At 36.1% G+C, this 16,897-nt stretch overlaps 2 protein-coding genes across 2 annotated transcripts; one reads left to right on the forward strand and one right to left on the reverse strand.

The window, feature by feature from the left end:
• Window positions 1-541: 541 nt before the first annotated feature.
• Window positions 542-10,033, reverse strand: LOC144451652 (DDB1- and CUL4-associated factor 17-like). The gene is made up of 14 exons (XM_078142546.1): window positions 9,672-10,033; window positions 8,946-9,007; window positions 7,986-8,027; window positions 6,940-7,036; window positions 6,624-6,760; window positions 6,162-6,240; window positions 5,598-5,687; window positions 4,915-5,022; window positions 4,151-4,250; window positions 3,910-4,046; window positions 3,362-3,471; window positions 2,197-2,380; window positions 1,786-1,950; window positions 542-1,050 (listed from the first exon to the last, which is right to left on the reverse strand). The coding sequence occupies exons 1-14, from the start codon at window positions 9,786-9,788 to the stop codon at window positions 700-702; spliced, it is 1,779 nt and encodes a 592-aa protein (XP_077998672.1). The 5' UTR covers window positions 9,789-10,033; the 3' UTR covers window positions 542-699.
• A 72-nt stretch (window positions 10,034-10,105) lies between these two features.
• LOC144451540 (D-2-hydroxyglutarate dehydrogenase, mitochondrial-like) lies at window positions 10,106-16,076 on the forward strand. Its single transcript, XM_078142416.1, has 8 exons — window positions 10,106-10,176; window positions 11,464-11,930; window positions 12,319-12,516; window positions 12,692-12,885; window positions 13,165-13,333; window positions 13,855-13,958; window positions 14,591-14,773; window positions 15,490-16,076. Exons 2-8 carry the CDS (start codon window positions 11,504-11,506, stop codon window positions 15,910-15,912), a joined length of 1,698 nt encoding a protein of 565 aa, XP_077998542.1. The 5' UTR covers window positions 10,106-10,176; window positions 11,464-11,503; the 3' UTR covers window positions 15,913-16,076.
• Window positions 16,077-16,897: the final 821 nt, after the last annotated feature.

Genomic DNA, 16,897 nt, shown 5'->3' on the forward strand with positions numbered 1-16,897 from the left:
CCACATAACTGTGAAATATATCTTTCTTAAAATAAGTATTTATTGCAAAAGAAAAACATTTTTCTGATGTAAAAACAAAGTTGAAAATCAAACTATTGAAGCTAAAATATATTTTAATCATTTGCACATTCTGAATTTTACACAATTCTTAATTATATGCCGTTGACTGGCAAGTTCCCTGATTGTAAACAATGGTCAGTGCATGTTTCTCTTTTGTGACGAAAATGACTAAATCTGATCAAAAAATGAAAAGTTCTTCTGAAAAAATGTTGGACTTTGATCCTGTTGCACCATTCTCAACAGGAGTAACTATCTGAGAATGTGAAAAAATTTTCTTGCACCATACCTAGTTTTCCCATCATTTGTAAACTTCACTGTATGTGTATCAAAGTCCATGCAGAGATGCAAATACTTTTCCTCCAAGTATTTATTTCAACATTCACACCCAAATATAAGGTTCAATTCTCAGTACCTCCCTTCAAGTTTATCTTTTTTAACATTTTCCCCTTCGAAGTCCTTTCTCTCCTTCCCTCCTTCCCCTTTGTCTTATAGCCTGTCTCTCTTGTTCTCTCCCTTTTTCTCACTTCCTCCTCCTCTCTGCAATTCAAGTCATTCCTCCCCTTATTTGTCTTAAGAAGTAGTGAAATCAGCCGTAGATTGTTCAAAAACTGTTTACATAGGAACATATTGACCTTGTTCCTACTGCCTGGAATCATCATTACTTGATGCATTCCTTTCATGCTCTTCCTGGTCTTCCTCCTCCACTTTATCATTATCGTCATCATTATCACCATCATTAATTTCACCATCATCTCTATCAGCATCACCACTGTTCGACTCAGCAACATCTACATTAGTTGCTATAATCACTTGAGTTTTCCGTCTCGAACTTTTCCTCCTCGTCTTTTTATTCAACTTTTCTTTTCCTATCTCTTCTTCATCCGGCAGCTCTCTATCCAGTCTGTACACATAACAATGGAATTTCCTGGATGGTTCTTTGACAATGTGCACAATGACATCAATGTCTATACACACGGTATGATCATAATTCTGAAATTTTATTACAGAGTGGACATTCATATTTAGATGACGGGCTCAAAACACAAAACCCTGTAACTAAGCTAAGATCACTAGCCTAGGTAAAAATCTACTTGAGTACCCAAACAAACTATTTTAAACCTGTCCTAGCTGCATCTGGAACACTTTTTTCACCAAGCAACCAAAGATAAATTCACTAAAAAGTTGAGTGACAGGTGCAGAAGAAGGAAAGCTATAAGTGAATGAGGTGAGTTTTAAGAGCATAGCGGAAAGATGACATAAGAGTGCGGATGATGAAGATTATGGGGAAGATTATTAAGAATGAAGGTGCGGTATGAGGGAAGAATTAATCACCAAATGTCTTGGTGACAAATATGGTGTTTTTAGCATATGGGTATCTGAAGAGGACCGAAGCTAAGTTGTCTAAGGGAGCATACAGCTGAAGAAGACAAGATGCAAATGCAGGAAATTCAAACTGCCATACACAGCGACGTCATTGAGGTCTTGTTATTACCCTATATTATTTTCCTCACAAAATATGAGACTTTTTGTATTTCTACAAACTGTTTCAATGCCTACAGATTGCACATTTATATTCTAAAACATCTTTATCCATGTTCTGGGTGTTATATAGCATAAAAACTACGGAAACTGAACCTAAGTCTAAAGTCGGCCATTTTGTGCCCCAGGTGATTCTGTTATGGCTTTAAATGCAATTATGAATGGATTTCAGATTTAAACACTCACTTCATTCCAGGGTTCTTGAAACGGAATGTCTTTGAGGTGGATCCCTGTACTGTTGTCATAGAAACTGACAAAGCCCTTGCTGTGGTCATCATCAAAGTTTTCTGAGCCGACGACGGTTAAACCAATCAAATCCATGTCATCTTCATAATCAACACTCTGGATTGACTGTAAGGAAAGTATATTAAGTTACTTTAGAATCCAAGAATCAACATTTTAGAAATTAGTAAACAATTTTATGCATGTTTTGCCTGGGTACGAGGGCAGTAGTGGATGCCTATTACTGCGAGAGCTGTTATGCAACAGATATTACTATAAGCCGAAAGCCGAGAGAAATACTTCCTACATAACAGCACAAATAATTGGACACATGTTGACATCAGAAATGTGACAAACAAAACTAGACATACCAACCTCATACTCTGGGTCAATACCAACATCTTGAAATCTCTTCTTGATAACCCTTCCTGAAGACGTCAACATCATTCCACCAAGACCGGTTTTGTTGTTTGTCACTTTACGTTTATCGGAAGTGTCAATTTCAAAACAATTATAGACTTCAGTTTTTCCATCGTCATGTTTCTTGATCCCATACACACTGAAAAAGGCACAGATGTACACATTTTATTACAATTACTAAACCCAGGAACAAATAATCACTCTTATAATTTCTGTTTCTCAAAGTAACATGTTAATATGATGGATCAGCTAAAAAAAAAAATACAGAATGTAAAAAATAAAATAAGTGTGTGCACATGTTATTGATATTTTCAATCAGTTCTTATACTGTAATAATACTATACACTTATTGCCTGGCTATGAGGGCACTAGTAGACATATATTACCATGAGGGCTGTTATGCAGCCATTATTTCCTGAGGCTAAAAGCTGTTGGAAGTAGTTTCTACACAACATCCTACACAAGGGGTAATATGACATCTACTAGTGCCCGAATAAGGCAAGGCAGTATTAGTGTTTTATAACATGTCACATTCTCAGGCATATATTCTTTCCATAGTCAAAGCAAATCCTTGATAAGACTTCAGTGCTACATAAATACTGCTCTACTGCTCGAACCAGAATAGTGCCCCTTGTATGCAAATTGGTCATTAAGGGTCAATTGTCCATTCCACATGATATGATCTAAGCCAATCGCTGAAGGTTACATGTATATGATGTGTTATATTAAATAATAAGTTATCATATTGTTTTTCTGTAATCTTCAAAATATTTTATATTTGCTTATTTGAAAAATATAGGGTGTATAATGACCCTATACATGTATCACTTCCTAAACTTCAGGGAAGCTAAGATACAAACACTCTTCATTACAACCTCTTTATGAGAATAATATTAAAGCATTTATATAACAACTTCAATCCTATCAGGTGCCAAATTTATTGTGGGTCAAATCTTAGGACTTTATTGAAAACCAAACAGTAGTGGCAAGGCTTGAACCAGCAAATTGCAGGTTCTAAGTTCACCATTCCAACCCTTTAACTATCTTATATCTCCATGTATACTGGGGGAGGAGGGGTCTAGAATAATATGGTTGACAAAAAAACAACCACAATACCCACCTGAGGGTATTTGCACCAATATGAAGAATCCGTCCAGAGTCATCAGGGTGAAATAAACACTTGTCTGGCTCCAGACTTGAGAAATCATAATCAAGAACTCCTTTTATTGCCTACCATAAAAAACAAATATATGTCATGAAAAATTTCTGCAATCCAAACATGACTATTGTTACATCATGTGTGTGTGAGTGTGTGTGTGTGTGTGAGTGTGTGTGTGTATGCATGTACATGTGTTACTGAATGTATGTACATATGATGTGAACATGTTTGTGTGCAAATATGCAATACCATATATGCATGCATGTGCACGTGTCTGTGTGTGTGTGTGTGTGTGTGTGTGTATGTATGTGTGTGTGTGCGTGTGTGCGTGTGTGTGTGTGTGTGTGTGTGTGTGTGTGTGTAGGTAGGTAGATATACATTTAAAATTATCAACATTAGCATATATAGAAGGGTAATATATGAAATATACACAGTTTCATGGTGATGTTCCTCTTCACTAAAAGGAGCCAACATTTAGGAACATCAACACAAAGCTTATAATTCCCTACCTGTTTTTGTGAGTCATAGCAGTAGATGTGAAAACTTCCAGCATCACATGCCTTGTGCGGAGTAATGATATAATGCCAGGGAAAACCACCAATTTGAAGGGAATGACAGCGAACTTCAAACAGTGCAGGAGGACATTCTGTAATAAAATAGTTTAGGGTAGTGAATATCACGGATGAAACTGTATGTACAACTGAAAATTTGTGAAAACCCAAAAATGTAAAATCATTACAAGAAGATTACCTGTTAGTTTAATGTTACAAGGAACTCCCATTGGTGGTCTACCCACAATGCCTTGCATCCCATCACATGGACTCCCTAGCCTGGCGTGTAGATATGTGTGCTGTAATGATAGAAAATTCCAGTTACATAAATAAGAATTTACCACCTAGGTGCATCATAAAAATAATCATCACTTGATTTCTTGGTTACACCATTTCTGTTCCACCTGCTACACATGCATTTCAATTGGTATGCATAGGAAATGTTGACCTTGTTCTATTTTGACCATCTAGGATGTGGTGAAATGCTATTACAGATAATAAGAACCATTTCATATGAAGTACTACAAACACAGCTAATGTTTAGAATATAACTGCTGTAATCTGAATGATGTTTTATCAGTGGTGACGAAGTTGGAAAGACTTTTCCTTATCACATTATAATACACACATAAATTCACTCACAGCTACTCATAGCCACAGCAGGATACACACACTGAATACAGGATACTAAAGTCGGCACTACTTATTTTTTTATTATGGATTGCATGCATCCTGCTATGTGCTGTACTTGCATTCAATAGTGTGCTCACAGCACTGTTCAATTATTACCACTGGTACACACACCAGGTGGCTTATATTGGCACAACAGCCTTCCAGTGTCCACATTCTTCTTGTCAATGATTGCTTTATGATAGAATTATTTAAGTTTACAAGGTCAACAGGACACCGGTACTCACAATGTGTTTAATATGAAATGGTACACTAGCATAACAAGTACCTTACCTCCTGAAGTATATTTTGAAAGCTGTATAGTTTAACAACTCCACTCTGATGTGTGACAACCAGTGTACTGTGTGCTATCATTGCATCAACCACATCTCTCCCAAATATCTGAAAGAATTATAAAACATAAGTCTCCTAATCATACACCCAGTATTGTTTCTAATGGTCAACACACCCATGCAATAATTTTTTGTATCATACCCTGGCTCACTTTGCCCAAATAAGACAAGTATCATACTTGTCGATATCCATTCAGTCAATAATTTGGCCCCGACTATCTTTGTGTTTTAGGACTTACAATAATATTTCACTCAATATATGGGGTTTTGTGATACAAATGATGTTTTCATGACAGTTTAGTGCTACATAGGGTATATGCTAACAAATTTAAGGCCCAGGTATGGGGTTTGTAGACCATAGTTTAGTAGTACAGCTTACAGGCCCTCATAAAGTCTGGGCATTCTGCCTTACAATGTCATTCTGCAAACTCGTATCGGGGCTGACAAATAGATCCTTAAAATCCACTATTGTAAAGTGAAATTGTACTCTTTTAATATGAACTTGATCAGAGAACTTGTTTAACAACGTACATGCTTCAGGAATAAGTCTTAATATTTTGCTGTTATTGTGATCAAGAAATTTGATTGATAGGACGACAAATACTTCCTGGATCTAATCCTTACATTTTTGTCAATTTCCAGCATCGCTAGAAATTCCAGTGGAAAGACAGAAAAGACAGCAAGGACCATTACTAATGGCTGACTGATCCCGGCCTGAAATAAGGAAAAGAGAAATATGATATTATCATATTCTAGTTATTGAAAAGACAAAAGAATATATAATTTGGCCACAAGGAGTGCTGTACTGAAGGTTGATAGTTGAGTGCTATGCCCTCATTTGCACCATTTGGTAAACACAACAAAAGCATTCTCAACCAGTCAAAACATTTTAAGAACTTTGTTTCAGCTTAAATAATTTTCTGGAACTTGAGGACAGTTTCAGCCTCATTTCGTTGACTGCTTTGTGTACTGACATGTCATTTTATTAACAAATTGTCCGTTTGTGTGGTAGTTAATGGTTTGATCACTAGGCAATCATACAGTCTTTAGCAATGACATAAATAACAGACAGTCAAATATCAAATAACATAAATAGCTCAAATGTCAAATGACATAACATGTCAAATGTCAAATGACACACAATGTACATCGGTCAAAATAAGAACAAAAAGTTATTTCAGTACTTACAGCTCTTGCCATTGCTGTATGTTTTGTATGGATAGATCGCAGAATAAGTGTTTTAGGATCCGTCTCCCAACTCAAATGCCTACCAAAATAAGAAACCCATTTACAATACTGTGATAGATAGTTGTGCAGATCAAATGATAAGAAAGACATAGATCAATAAAATTCTATTCTGGAAATTTGTTCATTTGTGCTACAATGCATTTACTGAATATATTCATAGAAGCAAAGAAATGTTGCTCATTTAAAGATAAAATCAACCTTGTCTATGTACCTCTTTAACATCACATATACCATGCTATTTGCATATTCATGACAATATTTGCATATTCATTATATTATTTGCATATTCATTACATCATTTGCATATAAATTACATTATATTCTCATATCATTTGCACTAAATACTTATACCATCAGTGTTCCTAGTTCTCCCCCACCAAGAGAAGAAAGTTGATTTCTCACCTGAATTTGTACCTCCTGGACAGAAAAACATCTTGTAACAGTTCACCTGTTTTCAAATCATACCTTACAAGCCTGTTATCAGCTGCAAGGGCAAAGAATGATGGCCTCCATCCTCTGTTTTCTGGTAACAGCTTATCCTGAAATACAAAACGAAATTACACTGACCCTATTTTTTTTTTCATGATGTAGATATCAGCCAAATAATGATAATGTTGTTTTATATATAGCTGAAACGTAGACAAGATGTGCACTGTTGTGTGCACAGACCATGGAGTGAACTCAAATGAACAGTTTATGTTGCCTGTGTAAACCTTACCAGCTGTATACTACACATTAGGGCATCTTCTATTTTCTCAGAGGGTGGACAGGATGGAAGCTTGTACAACAGCTGAGGGACACCATTCCTGCCACAACTGTAATGAGAAAGAATGAGAAAAAGTTTTACAAGTATAAACACTAAAGTAAAGCACTTTCTGTATGTGCTATACTAAATTATAGTATTCACATCAAGTGTAAAAGTATACTGTTTCAATTGGTTTATTTACAAGCCTAGCATGTGGCCTTTCTAATGTGGTCAATTCGCAAATGAAACGAGTTCTCTTCTTCCACTTATGATTGAGAAACAGACATGTTCTGAACAAATCACTTGTCCTCTTTTAGTGGATCTGACAGAATGATCCAAATTTGCTGGAGGTATTGCAACACCTCCAGCAAATCTGGCTCATTCTGTCAGATCCATGCAGTTAGACACTGAAGAAGGACAAGTGATTTGTTCAAAACCTGTCTGATTCTCAATCAAAAGTGGAAGACGAGAACTTGTGTATGACATAGTTTAAGACAATTATATATATGATACAGATCACAGAATTATCAGTATTAGCATAGTCTACTTGAAGCCATGACAAGAGATGAAATGAGATGTAAAAAGTGTAAGATAAGTACAGAACTTTGCTGAACACCAAACTGTAAGTGTTATGTAATGTTACAGTAATTGAATGAGGGTAACACAGTGTCCATAATAAAACACTGGTAATATTCGGTTTACTAAGATAGGTGCAAACTAAATCTAATTGTTCTTCAATGTGGTAGATTACACAAATGGGTTATAGCAGTTCATCTGTTGTGCAATTCAAGATAGTGTAAACATTGGAAGTCCCAAAACAGCACTGCAAGTTCATGGAACTCTAAATAAACTAGTTTTCAGAGATGCCTCTCTACTGGGTAATATGAATTACTTATTGCAAAGATACACTCATGTCAAAATCAAACTGCAATCTATGAAGTAAATACCATGTGTAAGTGTATCAAACAAAATACATGATTGCAAAACTGAGTATAAAGTTGTAATCCTACTTCACTTACCATGTGTAGCAGCTTCTGTAGTTGTCAAAATACAGTTTATTACTGTAAAGAAACAAAATTTAAAAATGGAGTAAAAATACAGATTCTCTCAAATTTCATTTTTTGTTTACAATTGACAATACCTTGGCTGAATGTCATGAAAGACAACAGTTTCAGTGCCAAGTTCTTACATTGCGTGTAGCCTTGACTTATCAGTGGAATCAAAAGGATAAAATAGGTCAAGTTTTTGTTCTGGACACACTCTTGTATAGCTGTACCTGATGATTGTTTTTCAAAAGTTTAAATCTTAATGATGATAATAATAATTATAATAACAATGTTATTTTATATATAGCACTTTCCCACTGTGTGCTCAAAGCGCTTTACAATTATTACCCCTGACTCGGATCTATATCGATACAACGGCCATTTATACTTCCTCAACTCCCTGGGGAGCATACAATCCACTGTAGCTTTATAAGCACATAGAGCATTCACACTGCAACCTCTATCCTATGAGGTTCCAAAGTGCACAGCTGAGCTAACTGAGGAACAATCTTCGTTCAAATCTTGCTCGAGGACTTTAACCATTCAGAAACAAACAACACCAATGGTGCTCGAACCTGCAACCTGCAGTTTCCAAGCCGACCACTCTAATCATTCACCCACCATGACTCCACAATCCTAATCCACACTGGGCCTTTACAGACAGCTGAACCTTTACAATGTACAATACATGTATATGTATCCAAATAACAGTTATAAATAACCCACATACATTTATATATATATAGGACACCACACACAGTACATACTTTAATTGGCTGTCCTTTGGATTCTTTTGTGAAATTTTGTTGTTGTTGTTTTTACAAAATACTTTCATCATAACTACAAGGAAAGTATAACAATCTGTCATTGAATAAAAAACACAGTGGCTGTCACAATGACAGATCTAAAGAAAGGTAAATTAAAATGACTTACTCTTCAAAGTTAACTGGATATTTGCTATGTTTATCCCAGACCATCTTATACTTTGAGGACTCCTGCAAAAAGTATATTCAATATGTGATGAATGAATAGCATGATTAGGAAAGATCTATTTTTTATATATGTATCTCATTCTACCTTTCTAGTGATTTATATCACCTGAAAGCTGTAAGCTAAACACATTCATCATCACCAACCCCACATTCATCATCACCAACCCCACCACTACTATCATCGTCACCACCACCACCACCACCAACACCAACATCAACACCTACAACAACAACGACATCATCATCATCGTCATCATCATCATCATCACCACCACCACCACCACCACCACCACCATCATCATCATCATCATCATCATCATCATTAACCACCATCAGCAGCACCATCATCATCATCATCATCATCATCATCATCATCATCTTCATTTTTCATAGACATAATAAAAACAATTCCCAAGTATGTACCTAAAAATCGTAAAATTACTGTATTCACCTGAACAGAGATATGATATATATCTGCTTCATCAACTTTTAGTTTCATTCATTTCATAAACTCCTCGGATAAACACCAAAGAGTAGACATTCTGCTTCTTAATACCTATAAGTCCTGCTTGCAATTGCAGACGGTGCACGTGTTTCGCTCGAATGGACGACGACTTACTGGAGATGAGAGACGCACCAGACGTATGCATACAAGAGTATTTCTTACCTGACAAACCAACTTTCTCATAATTTTCAAATTTCTTCGATGCAAGTTACCATGGCTTGGTATCTCCTTTTCCAGAAGATCAAAAATGATGTTCTTTCTTCTTCGATGTCCAATCATTTTGAATAAACCGCCAAGTTCAAAGTTGTGAACATAACACAACACGTACACGCGATCGGTCTCGACTCTCGGTATACGCGGTCATATGTCCGAGAAGAGCTCACACGTTTAACGTCTACCACATAACGAATAAACTAACTGATGAAATGGTCAGTAACTCGCTTCAGGAGCCTAGCACAACTTTGGTTGCAGAGTTTGGATGGGAGTAAACCACGTAAGAATTCACACTGCCAATACGAACATGTGTATTCTGTTTGTTTGGGGAACCCCACTCAACCCGGAAGTGAAAGAGGATTGTGGGATATGGGGGATCCCAAGGTCATTCAAACAATACGTCAAGCCAAGGTACGCCGACTAGGTGGATGCTACATGCTGAGTTGATGCAAAGGTTGGGATTTCTGTAAAACTTTACATTTTTCCATCTCCTACGAATATTCATATGTACGTTAATACGTTCCAAGTACGTTATTTAATGGTTTTAGAAGTCGACGCAGTCTAGAACGAAAGAAACGAAGGGCCGAGCTGGGGTGTGCTAGCTGAGATTTCACAACCATACGATATCAATCAGAAATAATCTTTAACTTTAATCTGTAACTTTAATACATATATTGATTGGTACAGTCAGGTACAGCGTTTCACTTACGTGAACCCAACTTTAAGCATATCCAGTATGGTTATGGTAGATATGCAACTGGTGGTTTAATAGTTGCTTGCAGACGGAGTAAGTTGTGACTCGATTCTTGCAATAATGTCGACGTCCCTCTCAGTGACATGTGGACATTGTCATGCAGAATCGCGTCATTTTGGCTCCGTCTGCAAGCAGGACTAGTGTTGAACTTAGAAGTCACTTTAAAGACTTGGACTTCCACCAGCATTGTGTACTTTCGTATCGAGAAAAAACAACTTGTCGCAGCCATTGAATTGTCACTGAGGTGAAAATATAATTACCAGTTTGTTTGTAGTTTTGAAAGACAACCAACACAAGTTGCCTGGGGTTTTTAGCTCATATTTAAAATGTTCGTCAATAGGTATTGATAGTGTTAGTCACAGTCTCGGTTTTAATGCAGAGTCATGTTATTCGACGTTTACCGTTTGAAAAATGTAAATACGTGATGTAGCTAGTATTGATCAGAAAACTGCCAATTTCTTTGGGTCCTTTTCGACAGGCCATATAAATAAGAGATGGGTAATCTATTATTGTGATTTTTTAATGAATGAAAGTACTTTTTTTATTTTGTTGTTCTTTAAAAAAACAAAATTGTGAAATGGCATAGACCAAGTCTACATATGTAAATCAAGAAGTTGCAAAATAACCTTGAAAAAGTTTGTGATAATCTGTATAGGAAGTGATTTGTACATTAAAGGAGTAAACATATGTAATCATGCACTGCACCATATCATGTCCAGTCTGTACATACACATGTATATCCGTCACTCCCCTACAATTAAAATGACTCACAAGGTATAACATCATTGTGTTTAACAAATTCTTTGCAATCACAAATCACATATAAGACTGCTTTTGCTCATTACAGCAATTACAAATAATGCCATATAGTCCTTTGTATCTCACCATGCACAGTCTGGGTTAGAAATTAGCTATCTTCAGTAGAAAATTGTGCTACCTTTATCTAAATATAAACTAATACTCTTTTACCATTTTTTTACATTTCAGAATGTCAGCAATCTACTGATGTTTTTAATAGCTTATAAACATGATTCCCATATCTAGAGTATTGGCAAGAACAGGGCAAAAAACTAGTTGCCATAGGTACTATCACCATAGCAACCAATTGAAACTCATATCTCCTGCATCGTACATTGAGGCTTTCAAAAGAACTGATTACAAATCTAGCAATGTCTTCCAAAAACAAAGAGGTGTGCCATCTCTCTGTTGTAGAGTCAACTCAACAACTCCAGGGAATACTGTTACTATGGTTATGCACAGAAATTTACATACTTCAATCAGAGCATGCTCAGATGTGGAACTAACAGCTGTTAGATACAATGTCAAGAGAGGTCAATACGGGGAGGTCACTGAAGATGATTTGAAGTTCTTTAATGACCTTTTGCCATCAAGGGTCGTAACAGATGAAAGTGAACTCGCTGGAAATAACGTTGACTGGATGAAAATGGTGAAAGGTGAGTTGAGTCTTGAGTTACATTTTGAGTGAGTATGGGTTACATTCTGAATTAATTGTGAGTTCTATTGTACATTCTGAGTATTATGTTTTGAGTGTGAGTTACCTCTAAGTGCTAATTACATTCAGTGAAATGTCATGAATATTCATTGTTAACCTCTTACATATGCAATTCTTCTGACTCCCATGATGGAATGTGGCCCACAGCAAAATCCCCACATGAGGCAGAAATTGAAATGGGTGTTTCTCTGAAATTGTGTGTAGTGTAGGTGATGCAAATCCTAGAATGAATCCAAATACCCGAAGTTTATGAAAATGACTTTATTTCCTGGAGTGGTGTTCCCCTTTAAGTGTGATTGATTGATTGGTTTATCTTTCTCTGCCAACAGGGTCCAGTAAGGTTCTCCTTAAACCCAAGACAACAGAAGAAGTCTCCAAGATCCTTGCTCACTGTAATTCCAGAAACTTAGCAGTTGTTCCACAGGGAGGGAATACAGGGCTCGTTGGTGGCAGTGTACCAGTATTTGATGAAATCATCATATCAACTGCTTTGATGAATAAAGTCATCAATTTTGATAAGTTGTCAGGTAATCAATATCATGCACTCAAAATTGTGTGTCTCAAAGTTGCAGTAAATTAGGTCAAATGTACTAATACATACTATTTATAAAGCCACTGCACAAGCTCGGGCTGAAAAATGTGGTCGTGATGTACATGTGACTTTTCATGAAATGAACATGTGTGATATTCCATCATTTACAGGAGTACTGACTTGCCAGTCTGGTTGTATCCTGGAAAACCTGGATAACTGCATAGAGGAGGATGGATTCCTCATGCCTTTAGATCTTGGTGCCAAAGGAAGCTGTCATATTGGAGGGAATGTATCCACCAATGCAGGGGGTATCCGACTACTCAGATATGGATCTCTGCATGGAAATGTACTGGGAATAGAAGCAGTAAGTTAAGTCTATCCTGGTGGAATTTCATAATCATGAAAGTGGCACCACCTGTAAATTTATTTTTGTGAGAATAATTCTTATCAACAAGAAAAAAAGTACTCAGTAACAACGATAGACCAGATTATATATAACATGGCGACAAGTCACAAAGTTATGTTGTTAAAATTATTGTCATCAGTTTATCCAAAATTGCCAGCACAAGCAATGATGAGCCCTGCATGCCCAAAAATCATTCTAAGAAAAAATCAAGACAATTACTATGTTTCTTACACACAGGTTCTTGCCGATGGTACAGTACTTGATTGTTTATCGTCATTACGTAAGGATAATACTGGATACGATCTAAAACAGATGTTTATTGGCTCAGAAGGTACACTTGGAATAGTGACAGCTGTATCTATTCTGTGTCCACGAAGACCTCAATCTATGAATCTGGCATTCCTTGGTGAGTTTGCATGGCTCTGTTTTGTCACATAATAAGATTTTATTCCACTTGGTATGTCACAGAAATATTGACGATGATCACTCCATTTCTTGGTTGAAACCATGACATCCAGTCTCAGGACCTCATTGACCTAATGATCTTAAGATTCGATGCCATAAAAATAGCATCTAAACTACTTCACATGCTACACTTGCATGCATTAATATTACCAAAGAAGCATCCAAGATTTAAGCTGGATTTCTTGTTCTCTTTTGACCCTCTAGCATGAGGTAAAATGCTGTTACGTACAGGTACCAAAAATTGATTTTTGTCATCTCTCAGAGACTCTCAGTAAAGAAACTTTAGGAACGTCGTTTATCAATATCAAATTCAAATAAAAAGAAGCATCATTTCCCATGATATGGTAGTGTTCCTAGCTGGCGTCCTACATATACACATTGCTCTAAGAGTCTTGTAGGAATTTGAATTAGACAAACTTTATGAACATTAACTAAATCAAACTGTGTTTACTTCCCCCACAGGGTGTGAATCATTTGATAAAGTGTTGGAGACATTAAAAAATGCCAAGGGCATGCTAGAAGAGGTTTTGTCTGCTTATGAATTTCTGGATAATGACTGCATGATGGTAAGTGTTGGTAATCTTTTCATGTTGGAATGAAAAGTGATATTGTCTGCAACTACAGCCCCCATTTATTAAGAAGAGGTAATATTATATTGATGTTGCCTTTGTGTGTGTGTGTGTGTATATGTGTTTGTATGTGTGTGTGTGTGTGTGTGTGTGTGTGTTCATCTGTAAACTTAATATCTCAAAAAATATGTCCTGATACAATTGTGTTGTCAATGGTCTCAAAAGCATCCTACGTTTTAACACAGGATGATCCATATGTACACATACAATGCTCCATATTTAAACAAAAGTATGCTCATTATTTGAACGTAGAATATCCCATATTTGGGCATTATGCTCCATATTTAGGCATAGTGTCTCCCATATTTTAACATAGTGTGCCCAATATTTGAACATACTTTTATCCCATACTTGGGTAAAGTGTGCCTCATGTCAGGATAAGAATACCCATATTTAGACAGACAATGGAGTGTAACCCCATATTTGGATATTGGGGTACAGACAGAATATGGTAACTTATAACCATACCATGGAGCATTTTCTTATACATAAACATGAATCTATTTGTGTATCTATGCAATATTCTGCTTTTTTCAAGTCATTCTGTTCTGTTTATCTATTTGATGTAGCTGCTGACTAAATACCTAAAGATGACAAATCCACTAAGTGAGTATCCATTCTATGTGCTTGTGGAAACATCAGGATCAAATGCATCCCATGATGAAGAAAAGTTAAACACTTTCCTGGAGACTGCTATGGAAACAGGCAATGTTATTGATGGTACCGTAGCAACGGATATCACAAAGATAAAGGTAAATAATAAAATTCACTTGATCAGGGCAAGATGATCTGATCTTTGATATAGATGAAAATAGTAAAACTTCAAAGTACTCATAGATTGGTGTTATACATAGAGGTGTGTCAAAGAGTTTTTAGAGGAGGATGTGTAATTATGACAAGATGAGTTGATAAGTATTGTGCACTGTCACAGTAAAATTAAGAAATTAGTCTACAAACTTAGATAATTGGTCTTATAATGAATAAATTAAAAGTTGAATGCTACTCCAGAATATAAACGTATTTTCATCAACTTCGGGTTCTGGAGAGTTATTTCATGAATTCACATCAATATTTTTCTCATGGTTGCCAAGAAACACCAAATGTACAGGTATGAATTCTCTTTCACCTGTATTGCTCTCTCAGTGGAACACATTGCATTATGGGTCTTAGCAGATGTGATTATTCATTAGATGCACTCTGAATATTCAACACTATTTATGTGAAGGAAGTAGACTCTCATGAGTCATAAATATTCAGTGTGCACCAAATGAATACTATGTCTGAAAGAGCAATCGATGTGAAACAGTTTCAATTTGGTGTTTTTGGCAACCAAGTGAAAACTGATGTGAAATCATGAAATGACTCTCCAAGACCCAAAGTTTATGAAAGTACCATTATTTCATGTAGCAGTGTTCCCCTTTAAATAACATTATTCTATAATATCATTGGCATTATTTTTCATTTACAGACAATATGGGCTTTGAGAGAGAGCATTGCGGAAGCCCTGATGCATGATGGGACAGTGTACAAGTACGATGTCTCTTTGCCACCAACACAAATTTATGCTCTTGTCGAAGACATGCGAGTCCACCTTGGTGATGATGCAAACCGAGTTGTTGGCTATGGACATGTCGGTGATGGCAACCTACATCTGAATGTGACTTCTCCTTCCCACAGTTCCGAGCTTCTCAACAAGATAGAACCATATATATATGAGTGGGTCTCAAAGCACAAAGGGAGTATAAGTGCAGAGCATGGACTGGGGTTCAAGAAGAAAAATTTCATTCAATACAGCAAGTCCGATTCAGCCGTAGAGTTGATGCAGAAAATGAAGAATTTGATGGATCCTAAGGGCATATTGAATCCATACAAGACATTACCCGGTAGATGACTCAAGCACTCATTTTTGTAAGATGCAAGTAAAGCATAAAGTTACCTTTAAAAAGAGAAAGGCTGAAAGATTTTCTAATACTTTTCAAAAGGAAAATATTAATAATTTTCTTGAAACCAAGCAAAAATGTTATGAATGATCATGCAAACTGTAGAAGGAATAAAGCTCATTCAGTAACATTTTGTAGTATTATTTTTAAATGAAATGCTAATACATTTTTTAAAACAGATATATCAATTTGATGATTATCATGTAAATTTAAAGAATATAAGGCATCAGGAATATCATGTGAAAGCTTAGCCTTACATAGTTGACCCAGTGCATTGTGGTAACTTACCTCAGCTGTTATTGCTATGACTCTGTGATATACGCTACACTAGTAAAAGTGAGTGAAATAAATGTTATATAATATTGTATGTGAGTTAGGTTTACAATATGGAATATGCACGAACAAAATTGAAATGTAGAGTAAACGCAGTCAGATAACATCCTCAGCTAAAAAAAGTCCCTTGACATAGACATTACGGATATTACAGATATGACGGTATACTCTAGAAATTTACCAGAACATTCACCATACATACATCTTTATAACAACTACCCAACTTAATAGCTTAATTCATATTAAGCAAAAAGGATGAGACTTAAAGATTTGCTGCCATGGACACTCGTTTATATCAGCAATGCTGACATGGTCTGTGTTATTTCTGTTCAGCAAAGTCTTGTTGTAAAAATGTAGCAAACAATAATAAGTTTCTTTAAGACTGTTAACCAATAGACCTGGGTTTACTCCTGGATGTGGACACTCATTTTATTACATTTCAAATGTGTGATCTGTGTCATTTCCTTGCACTGGCAGATTTTTGTTGCAGTTAATCATACAGAAAGTACTTCACTGTTCACCAATAAAGTTCAGCAATTGCGAATTCAGCACAAAGACAAGCACATCACATGGTGGCCTTACATGACCTGTAGTTTTTCTAAT

This window comes from Glandiceps talaboti, chromosome 21, assembly GCF_964340395.1.
Source record: "Glandiceps talaboti chromosome 21, keGlaTala1.1, whole genome shotgun sequence".
NCBI classification, from domain to species: domain Eukaryota; kingdom Metazoa; phylum Hemichordata; class Enteropneusta; family Spengelidae; genus Glandiceps; species Glandiceps talaboti.